Source organism: Chiloscyllium plagiosum, chromosome 2 (genome assembly GCF_004010195.1).
Source record: "Chiloscyllium plagiosum isolate BGI_BamShark_2017 chromosome 2, ASM401019v2, whole genome shotgun sequence".
NCBI lineage: Eukaryota > Metazoa > Chordata > Chondrichthyes > Orectolobiformes > Hemiscylliidae > Chiloscyllium > Chiloscyllium plagiosum.
The window spans coordinates 66,967,538-66,980,429 of NC_057711.1; the positions used below are offsets into that span (position 1 = coordinate 66,967,538).

At 37.5% G+C, this 12,892-nt stretch overlaps 1 protein-coding gene across 1 annotated transcript in view; it reads left to right on the top strand.

Annotated features, from left to right (window-relative positions):
* The window catches only part of hsd17b4 (hydroxysteroid (17-beta) dehydrogenase 4), a 134,171-nt gene that overhangs the window by 90,402 nt on the left and 30,877 nt on the right, over nt 1-12,892 (top strand). Inside the window, exons 18-20 of the mRNA XM_043711513.1 lie at nt 208-277; nt 9,887-9,993; nt 12,096-12,182. Of these exons, the coding sequence (XP_043567448.1) occupies nt 208-277; nt 9,887-9,993; nt 12,096-12,182 (264 nt within the window). The remainder of the gene's footprint in view (nt 1-207; nt 278-9,886; nt 9,994-12,095; nt 12,183-12,892) is intronic.

Sequence of the window (12,892 nt, forward strand, 5' to 3'; positions counted from 1 at the left end):
GAGAAACTTCAACAGAATGTGTCTTTTTCAGCAATACCTAAATATTACAAACTACCAGGTCAGAGTTGCAAGTTTAGTTGAGTCTTGAACATATGTTGAAATGCTTTTGTTGCGCAACTGTATTTTATTTTATCTGTGATTTATATTTTTAAAAATATCGACTGTATTCTGTGAAAGTAAAGTCGGGCACGTTTCCCCCTATTACAGGCTGCTCTGTACCGGCTGAACGGAGACTGGAACCCCTTGCACATTGACCCAAATTTTGCTGCTTTTGGAGGTAATGTAGTATGAATTGAAATTGTTTATTCAAAATAACTGTATTTCTTAATGATTTTATTTATTTGTAAATTGCCAAATAAATAATTATGCTAAAACTGCAGTCATTTATTCATTTCTCATATTCCATTTCTCATTTGACCTCATCTATCTTCTCAATCTATAACGACTTCCTCTGGGTTCTTGTCTGGTGACTTTATCCAAAATCATAACCATAGTTTTCACTTGTACAAAGATGGCACCCAGCTGTATCTCAATATGATCTTTTTTAACTTGCATTATATTCAACTTCTTGTCTAATTTCCAATACTGGTTGAGCAGAAATTCCTTCCAGTTAAATATTAGAAAAAGCAAAGCCATTCTTATTGGTATCTGCTACAAAAGTTGTTTTGTAGCCACTAGTTCTATCTCTCTTGGTGGCTATCTGAATCTGAGTCAGACTGCAACCTTCAAGCCAGATTTAAACCTGAGATGAGTTTCCAGTTACAATCTGGTGCACTGCTAAGACGTCTTTTCACCTCCATAAGATCACAGCATTGCTGAAACTCACAACCATGCTTTTGTAATCTCTGCACTTGAGTATTATAGCACGCTCTTGACTGGCCTCCCATATTCTGCCCTCACAAATTTAAGGGAATTCAAACTTTACTGTTCACATTCTTAGTTACACCAAGCCTGTTTGTTTATCACCCTTGTGCTCACATTGGCTCCCAATTAAGTAATGACTTGAGTTAACATTCTCCTCCTTGATTTCCATTCCCTCCATGACCTAGCCCTCCCCATCTCTGTAATCTTCTCCATCCCAGCAGCCCTTACCGCTGTCTGTGCTCTTTAACTTGTAACCTCCTTGAACTACTTCTTCTCTCTACTTATTTTTTTTCCCTTTGAAGTGCTCCTTAAATCATTTTATCAATTATTTGGTAATTTTTTCCTAAAATACAAGTTGTAGACCAACATATTTATTTGAAATCACAAGCTTTCGGAGGCTGCCCCTTCAAATGAAGTGAGAGAGAAGCACAGAATTTGTAGACAGAGATCAATGGGCAGAGAGATCAAAAGATCATGCAAATGGTTTGAGTGGAGTGTCAATAGGCCAAATAATAGGTCTTGCAGGTGATCAAGAGTGTCAGACGCTGTGAGTAAAATGTCAACAGCTGAATAACAAGTGAAGGGATGACCTAAAACCTAATTGAATGTGGCAGACATTAAAAGTAAGGTGGTGCTACAGACAAACCAAATGACTGGAATAATATAATAGGTATAAGAGTCGCGTGCTAAGAGTCTAACCAAAGTAACAAGTAAACTAAAACTGTGTAAACTAATTAAGGTAGAGAGATCATAACAACGGCTAAGACAATGGATGAATGGACACTGTGCAGCAATCACCAGACAGGAATGTTTCCTCACAGTCGGGAAACACCTCAGTGGTCAAGGACATTCTGATCTTTGGTTAAGCTTCCCACAAGGCAGCCTTTGGGATGCACAACATTGCAGAACCACCTAGCAGATACAATAGCCAAGTTACATTCCTGCCCATTCCTGGGCAGGAATGTGGTGATGACATTTTGCTGTTTTTGCCCTTGGTAGTAGACATCCTCAATCGTGATCTTGGGTGCATGTCACACTACATGCCACCCTATCGCACTTCTGTATCTGTAAAATCACCTTTACCAGCCTATTTGACACCATCACCTTGATAAGTTATGATCTCTCTACTTTAATTAGTTTGTACAGTTTTAGATTGCTTGATACTGTTACTTTGGTTCGACTTTTATACCTACCATGTTATTACAGTTATTTGGTTTGTCTCCAGCACCACCTTATTTTTGGGGTTTTGAAATTGTCCCTGCCTCATTCAGTCAAAGTTTAGGTCATCGCTTTCCTTGTTATTCCATTGTTGACACTTTACCGACACCATCTGACATTCTTGATCACCTGCAGAGGCCTGTTATTTGGCCTGTTGACACTGCACTCAAAACCATTTGTGTGATTTATTTGATGTCTGTGCCAATAAATTCTGTGCCTGTGTGCTTCTCTATCACCTCACCTGACAAAGGGACAGTGCTTTGAAATTTTGTGATTTCAAATAAAGCTATTGAACTCTAACTCGATATTGTCTGACTTCTTCCTTTGTATAGTTCAGTGTTATATTTTGATCCGGTAACACCCTGGAACATTTTGGTCAAGGCACAATATAAATACAAGCTGATGATACATATCATCTCTGGATATGAGAGATTCTGCCAAGGCTGTATTTATTGCCCATCTCCAGTAGCACTGAGAAGATGGAAGTGCTGTCCCCTTGAATCCCTTTGATGAGAGTGTTCCCACATTGTTTGACATGGAATTCTAGATTTCAAATCCTAGAAGAAATGCTGATGTATGTTCAAGTTAGAATGGTGTGTGACTGGGCAGGAATGTGTGGATGACATTTTGCTGTTTTTGCCCTTGGTAGTAGACATCCTAAATAATGAAGATGTTGCTGGCATAAATTTATTGAGTTGCTGCAGTGCATCTTGAAGGACTACACATTTCAATAGTGAGGGAATGATCGATTCTAATTCCTGTTTTACATCATCAGTTTAAAGAAACCGCTACTTCCTGGATAGTATCAAGAGCTATGAATGTTGTTGAAGCTGTGCCCTATCAGGCAAGTGGGTTGAGCCTTGTAGCTAGTAAAGGGACTTTTATGGTCCAGGAAGAAGTTAGTTATAGAATGCCAATCTGCTGTCGACTATTGTAGATCAGTGTTGACACAGCTGATCCAATAGGTTCTGCTCTGTGGTGACCTGAGATGTTGTGATAGGAAACTCAGGGATGCTCATGCTATTAGAAGTCAGGAGCAAATAACTTGGCTTTCTCTTGTTAATCTAGTCATTGCTTAGCATTCATGCATTATGCATGTTACCTGTCCCTCTTTAACTCAAGGTTTAACTGTAAGTTAGAAATATAAAATACTGGAGATACATGAAATTTAGAGTCAGAGTTTTTATAGCATGGAAAAACACCCATTGGCCTAGGATTAGATAGATTACTTACAGTGTGGAAACAGGGCCTTCAGCCCAACAAGTCCACACCAACCCGCCGAAGCGCAACTCACACAGACCCATTCCCCTACATTTACCCCTTCACCTAACACTATGGGCAATTTAGTCTGGCCAGTTCACCTAACCTGCACATTTTTGGACTGTGGGAGAAAACCGGAGCACCTGGAGGAAACCCACGCAGACATGGGGAGAATGTGCAAACTCCACACAGACAACTGCTTGAGGCGGGAATTGAACCCGGGTCTCTGGCGCTGTGAGGCAGCAATGCTAACCACTGTGCCACCGTGCCACCCACTTGGATGTCCAAGTAACAAACATCGGTCTGTTCTGATTCCATTTTCTAGCACTTAGCCCTTAGCCTTGTATGGCATGGAGTTTCAAAAGTTCACCTAAAGAGTTAAATATCTAAACTTTCAGGTACAATCATTTCCTTAGTACTACTTATTGCTATAGGTTAACTTGTATTGTTTCAACTGAGAAGACTTTGTTAATGGAGCTGACACTGGAATCACCTGTAAATAGCAGCATTCCTCACCCAATAATACATTTATTGAACCAGCTTAAATAGTTTGAGCAAAGATGATTGCCTGTGGAGCACCCGCAGTAATTTCCTAAGGTGTTAATGGTCTCCAACTACTCTGCACCTCATATGCATCTACTGCCAAGGAAGGCTGTGGAGGCTCAGTCATTGACTACATTTAAGACTGAGGTAGATAAATTGAATTGAATTTATTGTCATGTATTGTCAAGGGGATCAAGGGTTATGGGGAGAAAGTGGGAAAATGGGGTTGAGAAACTTATCAGCTATGATTGAATAGCAGAGCTGACTCGATGGGCTGAATGGCCTCATGCCTACTCCTATGTCTTATGGTCTCAAGATTCCAGCCACTAGAGAGCTATTCCTGTGATTTCCTTTGATTTCAGTTTTGCTAATGCACCTAGTTTTCAGATGAATGCTTCATGATGTGATGAGCAACTGTTCTTATCTCTCTTTCCACTGAGTTCTCACATATGCCAGTGACTTTAAAACAAAAATTCAGATGAAATTAAAAAGAAACAAGTGAACGAGATTTAATGTGATAAAAATTAGCATGCAAACTCAGTGTTTTACTTTTTTTTCCTGCTGTTCTTGCTGTTAACATTTTATATGTTTTATTTAAAGCAGAAAGGTAAGAAAAGTATAACATTATTTTCAGCATATATTTTGCTTGTGATATCTATTCACTTTTCTATTTTGAACACTTTTATTGAGTCATAACAAGGAAAAATAATTTTAGGTGTGGACGGATACATTGTCTGGGTGTTTTTCTGTTCTACAAAAATTCTGACTCTAAATTTTGAGTATCTCCAGTATTTTCCATTTCTAACCGTTCAACCTTGAGTTAAAGAGTGACAGGTAACGTGCATACTGCATGAATACTAAGCAATGACTAGATATTACATGCAGCCAAAGAGGCAATTAACGGTAATTGCAATTAACATCTGACTAAATTGTTTTTGTTAGTATGATACAGGTTTCACTAGAAATTTACTTTTAAAAGACATACAGAATGAAATCTTAAAATGTTTGTAAAGACAGTAATTCAGATTGGAAGACCCAACATGATTGCTGTTTAGCAGATTATATTTATTGCTAAAAGCTAGAATTCATTTTCTTGAGATGGAAAAAAAAATTGAAGTTTTATCTTACTATTTTTATAAAGACAGTAGTTAGTGTTGAAGGCATTTTGTCTTCAAATTTGTAAAAATCACAAGCTGTATTTTCAAACATTCCGCTCAGTGGACATCATGCTGATGCTCCTTAAATGGTGAACAATGGCCTACTCATGTTGCTGTGAGCTAACCATGTCCCCCACTGAATTCCCTTCTTCCAAGCTGACCATTAGTTAATCAGAATGTTCTTTTGAGCCAGGATATAGACTGACTTAAAATGAATTAGGTTCTAAGACATAGTTGCCAAAGAGCTGAATTGCCAATTTTGGAGTGATGCATGACTAAAGAGAATCCTAAAGATAAGCTCTTATCTATTTTTGAGTGGATAGAAGGAGCATGCTTTCCTCTGAACATTAAGAAACTTGCTTGGATGAATGGCTTTATGACTCTCATTTCTCTTCCCAAATCTCTCCTGGTCCAGCAGTGATGGGCTACTAGTACATGTTCATGACACTGCTTCTCTTTATTGCTAACTGACAAAACAGAAGAATTAAAGCAAGTTTCCAAACCTTGGCATATTTGCTGACATGGTGTAATTCAATCGTCAAGTCAATGCAGCACAGAAGGTGGTCATTTGGGTATTGAGTGCATCTCTGTAAAGCAATCAATTTAGCATTTGTAGGTAGCAGTGTCAAACACCAAATGTTTCAGTCAGAATTTCTAGTCTTTAACTAGATGTACTGATTATGTTAAGTTTCTACCGTCACAGTTATCAAAAATTAGTTATATCTGTAGCAGCTCTTAACAAATTGAGCAAAGTGGCTGGAGTGTTTTTGTGTTAGAAATTGAGAGAATTGAGTTTAATAAGCCTTCAAATCAGTTTTGATTTATGTCTCCTTGACTCTGAGTCATGGTGACCATTGCACAATCCTTCTAATTTAAATATTAACACAGAGGACATCGTCCAGCATATCGTGTCAGTCCACAACTCATGCTCAGTAGGGTTAATTTGAGAACTGATCTGACAAAGTGAACTGGCTATCTATGAATGGTGACAACAAAACAGTATACCATTATCTATAATATTGTAATCCATCATATTCTTCACTTGTGCATCAATACTAATTCAGCAGGGAGTATCAGAGTAGCATGCTGCCAGCTGTAACCACCTTACCTAAAAGTAACAACACCAGACTAAATGCATACTACATAGTAAGAAGAGTATAGTGTAAACAGAGCTAAGTAATCTGTTGGGATTTAATTATTTTTAAACTTCATATGAAATCTCAAGGTCTCAATGTTAATTTTTGTGGAATGGTCATATTGGCAAAAAATACGATCACTAACTGAAAGGGCAAACTTAAAAATCACACAACATCAGGTTATAGTCCAACAGGTTTATTTAGAAGCACTAGCCTTTGGAGCGCTGCTAGTGCTTCCAAATAAACCTATTGGACTATAACCTGGTGTTGTGTGATTTTTAACTTTGTACGTCCCAGTCCAACATTGGCATCTCCAAGTCATAAAAGGGCAAACTAGCAGTTTTATTGGACACACAAAATAATACTTAGCAATCCATTATTTGAGATACGATGTACAAATATTCAGTACATATTGGTCTGTCCATTCTGTGGGTCTCAAGATTTCTAGAGTTTTCCTTTTGTGATTCCTCAAGGCTGTTCCTTAGGTATCCTGACTCAAAATAACTTAATTTGAACATACATGCATAAAATATGCAACTTTAAGATTTAAACTTTTAATTTTCTGGTGCCTCTTAATTACTAAAGCTCCAATCCCATCTTAACTTTTGGGGCTGCACATTTTGCATCTGCTGAGTTGTTGTCCTGTTTCATAGCTTCCTCTGTTATGGTTTCTAACCATCAACACTCTCTCTCTGTAGCTGCAGCATGACTTGCCAGTTTTATATGCAAAGCCCCAACTAATGAAGGCAAGTGTGCTATATGGCTTCTTTCCCACATTATCGACTTGTGTTGTCACTTTCAGGAGTTATGTATTTACAGCCCAAAATCCCTCTGTATACCAATGTTGAGGGTCCTGCCATTTGCTGTATATTTTCCTCTTACATCTGACCTCCTACAATGGGTCATTTCGCACTTGTCTGAATTAAACTCCATTTTCCATCTCTCTACCCAACTCGCCAACTGATCCATATCCTGCGGTATCCTTTGACAACCTTCCTCACTATCCACATTTCCGTCAGTTTTCTCATTGTCTGCAAACTTAGTAATCAGACGTTTTCATCCATATCATTTATAAATATTACAATTAACAGTGTCCACGTACTGATTCTTATCGAACACCATTGGTCACAGACCTCCAGTCAGAAAAGCACTCCTCTACAACTACCCTCAGTCTTCTGTGACCAAGCCAATTTTGTATCTAACTTACCAACTCAGCATGGATGCCATGTGACTTAATCTTCTGGGCCAGACTATCGTTAGGGATCTTATCAAATGCTTTAGCCAAGTCCATGTAGACAACATTTACTCCCCTAACCTCATCAATGATCTTAATCGCTTCCTCAAAAAAACTCAATCAAATTTATAAGGCAAAACCTGTCCCACAGAAAGGCATGCTGACCATCTCTATCCTATCCTTAATTCCCCATTCTTCTTCAAGTGTGTGTAAATCCTGTCTCTAAGAATCTTCTCTAATAATATCCTTACCAATATGTAAGGCTCATCTGCCTTTTGTTTCCTGGATTATCCCAATGGCCCTTCTTTAACAAAGGAACAGCATTGGCTGTTCGAAAATGAGTGGGGACATTTTGAGTTGAGCATTTCAGGGCTGCAGGAAGTTATGGAGCTAAAGAAACCCTGAAAAATGTTTAAGTATCGGGATAGGAACTGTAGAGTTGAGATAAATGAGCAAACACAGGTGGGCGGCGTAACCTGGGGGAAGGAGAATTCATGAAGGTGGAAAATGAAATTATTCGGTCAGCCAGGAGGGCATTGAAATCATGTGGGGAGGACAAAAATGTTATGAGAATTTCTATTGCGGAGGAGTTAAATTCATGAGTGATGTTACTTTGAAAGTTGACTATATGCTGTTAAGTTGATGGAAGCTTCAATGAAATTTGTAGCATATTTAGTGAACAATATGCAGAATGGCTACAATCAAATTAACTTGATGTCATTATTTTGTTTTTTATCAATAAAATATTTCTGATTTTAGGAGCATGTAAAACCAGAATATACCACATTTGCTGAGTTGGGAAACTGAGACTAAATTAAATAGTGGGTGTTGTCTTGTCCAGTTTACTTTTCAATAATCAAATGTTCCTCAAGGAAACATGATTACATGTATTACATGAAAGATTAATGTCAGGTTTTTCTGAATGTATATTAAAGGGCCAGGACTCTGTTATGTAGATCATTTCCATCCTAGGAAATAAAATAGGTTTAGATTTTTGTCACACTTCTATGAAAGGGTGAAAACTATGTGTACAGCAAGTGATAAAACAGGTAATTTTATTGGAAATAAGTTGACATTGATTAAGTAGAATTCATTTGTATTGAACTTGAAATCATTCAGTGAGCAACATTTTAGTGGTGTGAGGACAGAATTAATATGTACCCAACACTTAATCATAATAAATAAGAATGAAAATGTACATCTGTCACATTGTAGAATGGTGGCATTTAAAACAGTGTTTACACATTAAGCGAGTATACTTCTGTACAGTAAATATGTTTGTGGTTCATATCCAAGATCTTACACAGGATGGAATTTGATATGCATCAGTTGCAAAATTGATCAACAGCATTAACAATTGAATATATATGGTGCTTTAAACACAAACACCCCGAGACACGTCATGCTAGTGTTGAATTAAAGAATCCAACACGAGGACGTATGTTGCAGAAAGTGATATTTTTCAAATAGAGTTTTAAGGAGCATGAGGGACGGAGGGGTTTTCAGAGGAAATTCCAGAGTTTGAGACTGAGATAGCTAAAGAAGTAATTGGCAGTCAATAGTGAGGTAAAGGAATTAGGAGATCTGCAAGAATCTGGAATGATGCAAAGCTTGAAGGTTTTAGGGTTGAAAGAGAAGACTGGAGAGGTTTGTGGTCATTCAGAGCTATTTTTCAATGATTGATACATTTTTAAATTGTTTAACCTTTTTGAAACTTTATTAGGTAGCCTATACGTACTAACGATCTTTAAGTTAGTCTTTGTTTCAAGTTGTAAAATAACGCAACTCTGCAGAGATTCAGGAGGTCAGATGGAATTTATGTAACAAGGAGAAAAAAACTTTGTCAAAATAGTTCAAATGTGATTTGGTGAAATTTATATCCTCCTGGCTTGCATCTATTCCTTAAAGATTGTTAAATACTTTCTATAATTCGTATTCTACACGATGAGAATTATGTAGCTATTTAATTAAATTGCAACAAAACATCCAGGAGCTGTTAAGTGATTAATTGATTGAATGTTATAATGTAACTTAGGTTATTGTTTTGACAATTTTATTGCTTTGGGTTCTTGTGTGGTATCATTCTAAGAATAAACCTCAGTTATGCTTTGCAGAATTCTTTTAACCTTGTTTGTTTCAGTGTGAGCAGAAATTGCTTTCAAAAATAATGCATTTTTTTGGGGGAAATTTGGGACAGTTTAAATAAAATCTCAAGTTGGCACATAAGGTTCCATATAAATGTAGAAAATATCTGTATGTACCTAATTTGTGGAAAGCTAAGAATAACTTGGCAAAGCATTTTAGTTGGTTTTACGAGTATGAAAAATAGTTACTGGCCAAAAAGTAAAATGAAGAAAGTGCAAATGGTTCTTTATTTTGGATATTAACTAACAGTCAAATAATATATATTACTTTGTTAGGTTAGATTCGTGTGATGCATATGAAATTATTTAAAATATTTTCCTTCACTCAAGGGTTCAAAAAACCAATTCTACATGGGTTGTGTTCCATGGGATTTGCAGCACGGCATGTCTTGAAACAGTATGCAAATAATGATGTGACAAAATTCAAAGCTATTAAGGTACAAAGTAGTATTGTAATTTATAACACCATTATCCACCAAGCATTAGATTGATTGCACATTTAGCTCTTAGGTTGTTTTTGATTTTTTATATTTATTAATTATGTAGAGGACTGTGGGATTAGAGCACCTTTCATTTGTGGATCAAAATCCCAGTGAACATGATGGGATATATAGATATATGACAGAAGGCAGACCTGCCTTGATTATCAACTGCATGACTCCTACCTTGAGTTAAAAATTAGGCTTACATTTAATACATTCATGGTTTATAATATAAAATAATTTAAATTTAAATTTCATGTACAAGAGAAACATTGCTTATATAAAATTGTGTTTAATTGCTAAAATTGTAGGAAATGCGAATTAAGTAGAATCCCTACTGTGTGGAAGGAGCTTATTCGACTCAAAGTCTGTGCTGACCCTCCAAAGAGCTTTCCACCCAGCCCCCATCCCTATCACCCCACATTTAGCATGGCCAGTCCATCTAACCTGCACATAGTCATCGAGTCAAACAGCACAGAAACAGACCCTTCGGTCCAACCAATCCCAAAGTAAACTATCCCACCTGCCTGCTCCTGGCCCATATCCCTCCAAACCTTTCCTATTCATGTACCTATCCAGGTGTCTTAAAAACGTTGTAATTGTACCCACATCCGCCACTTTCTCAGGAAGTTCATTCCACACGTGAACCACCCTCTGTAAAAAATTTGCTTGTCGTCTCATTTTTTTTAATTTCTCTCCTCTCACCTTAAAAATCTGCCCTCTAGTCTTGAAATCCTCATTACTGGAGAAAATACAACTACCATTAACTCTATCTATACCTTTCATTATTTTATAAACTTCTTTCAAGTCGCCTCCCAATCTCCTACACTCCAGGAAAAAAAAAGTCCCAGGCTATCCAGCCTTGCTTTATAACTCAAACTTTGCATGCCCAGCAACATTTTGGTAAACCTCTTCTGAACCCTCTCCATCTTGAAAATATCCTTCCTATAACTGGTCAACCAGAACTGGATACCGTACTCCAGAAGAGGCCTTACCAATATGCTATACAACTTGAGCATGACTTCCCATCTCCTATATTCAAAAGGCCTGGGCTATGAAGGCAAGCGTGCCAAACGCCTTTTTAACCACCCTGTCTATATGTGATGCAAACTTCAAAGAATTATGTCGCTGCACCCCTTAGTCCCTCTATTCTACAACACTATCTAAGGCCCTACCATTAATTGTATAAGCCCTACCCTTGTTTGTTGTACCACAATGCAATACCTCGCATTTATCCAGACTGAAATCCATCTGCCATTTTTCAGCCCATTGACCATTTTGATCATGATCCCTTTGTAATCTTAGAAACCTTCACTGTCTACAAAGTTAAAAATGACACAACACCAGGTTACAGTCCAACACGTTTATTTGGAAGTGCAAGATTTAGGAGCACTGCTTCTTCATCAGGTAGCTACCTGACAAAGGAGCAGCGCTCCAAAAGCTTGTACCTTCCAAATAAACATGTTGGTCTATAACCTGGTGTTGTGTGATTTTTAACCTTGTCCACCCCAATCTAACACCGGCATCTCCATATCATGACTCTCCACAGTGACACTAATTTTGGTGTTGTCTGCAAACTTACTAATCATGCCTTCTATATCCTCACCCAAGTAATTTATATAAATGACAAACAAGTGAGGACGCAGAACCAATCTTTGGACTGTGGGAGGAAACTGGAGCACCCAGCGGAAACCCACACAAACATTGGGAGAATGTGCAAACTCCATACAGGCAGTCACCTTGAAATCGAATCTGAGTCTGCATCACATATAGACAGAGCACTGTGAGGCAGCAGTGGTGTAAAAATAGCACAGAAAAGTCTTCACATAAAAGCACAGCATTTCAGCATTTTTTAAAAATCATTGAGAATTCAGTACTAAATTTTTGTATTTTAAATTGTGTATTTTGCTGAATTTTACATATGCAAAGAAGTTACTGATCAGAGAATTTGTTGGACTCCATTGCATTGATTTGCTTGACGTTTTTGATTTCTGAATAATGGGATAGTAACAGTGAAGAAAAAGTTGGAGTTATGAAATAAAATTCTTTTAATACAGGTTCGTTTTGCAAAGCCAGTTATTCCTGGACAAACATTAGAAACTGAAATGTGGAAAAATGGTAATCTTATCCATCTTCAGTCAAAGGTCAGGACTTTCTTCCACCTTAATGAAATTACTTTTACAATATATTCTTGTAAATATGACCCAAGTCAATTGCATATCATGCAAGGTTGATACAAAATGGTGTATCAATGTATCCTGCAAGTTAATGACTACCTCAAACAACATTTCTTGCAATGTGTCACACAAACATGAAGGTGCTGAAGGCTGCTACTAGTTGACCTGAAAAATACTAGTCTACCTAAATTAGGATAAAGTATCTCAAAAAGAAGAGATGAGGCCAAGACTGGTGATGTATGCATGGACTTCCCAAAGACATTCAATACGGTACCAGACAATAGGTTTGTGAATAAACCTATAGCTAATGGAATAAAAGTGATAGGAGCAAAATTGGCTGAGGGACAGAGTTATGGTTAATGGGTATTTTTTAGGCTGAAGAAAGGCTTATAGTGAGGTTCCAAGGGATCAGTATTTCAGATGCTTGCATTTTTCAAATGTAACCAAATGATGTAGATCTTGCTGCACAGGACATAATTTTAAAGATTGAGGTAACAAAAACTGTGAGCCAATTGTAAACTGTGAGGAGGATAATGCAGAACTTGAAAAGGGCATTGACATATTGGTGGAGTGTAGGAATAGGTGACAGATGAAGTTGAATGCAGAGAAGTGTGAAATAAGAGGGCCCCTCTGTCTGAGGGACATGATAGTAGGCACCCAGATGGAAACATGATTCA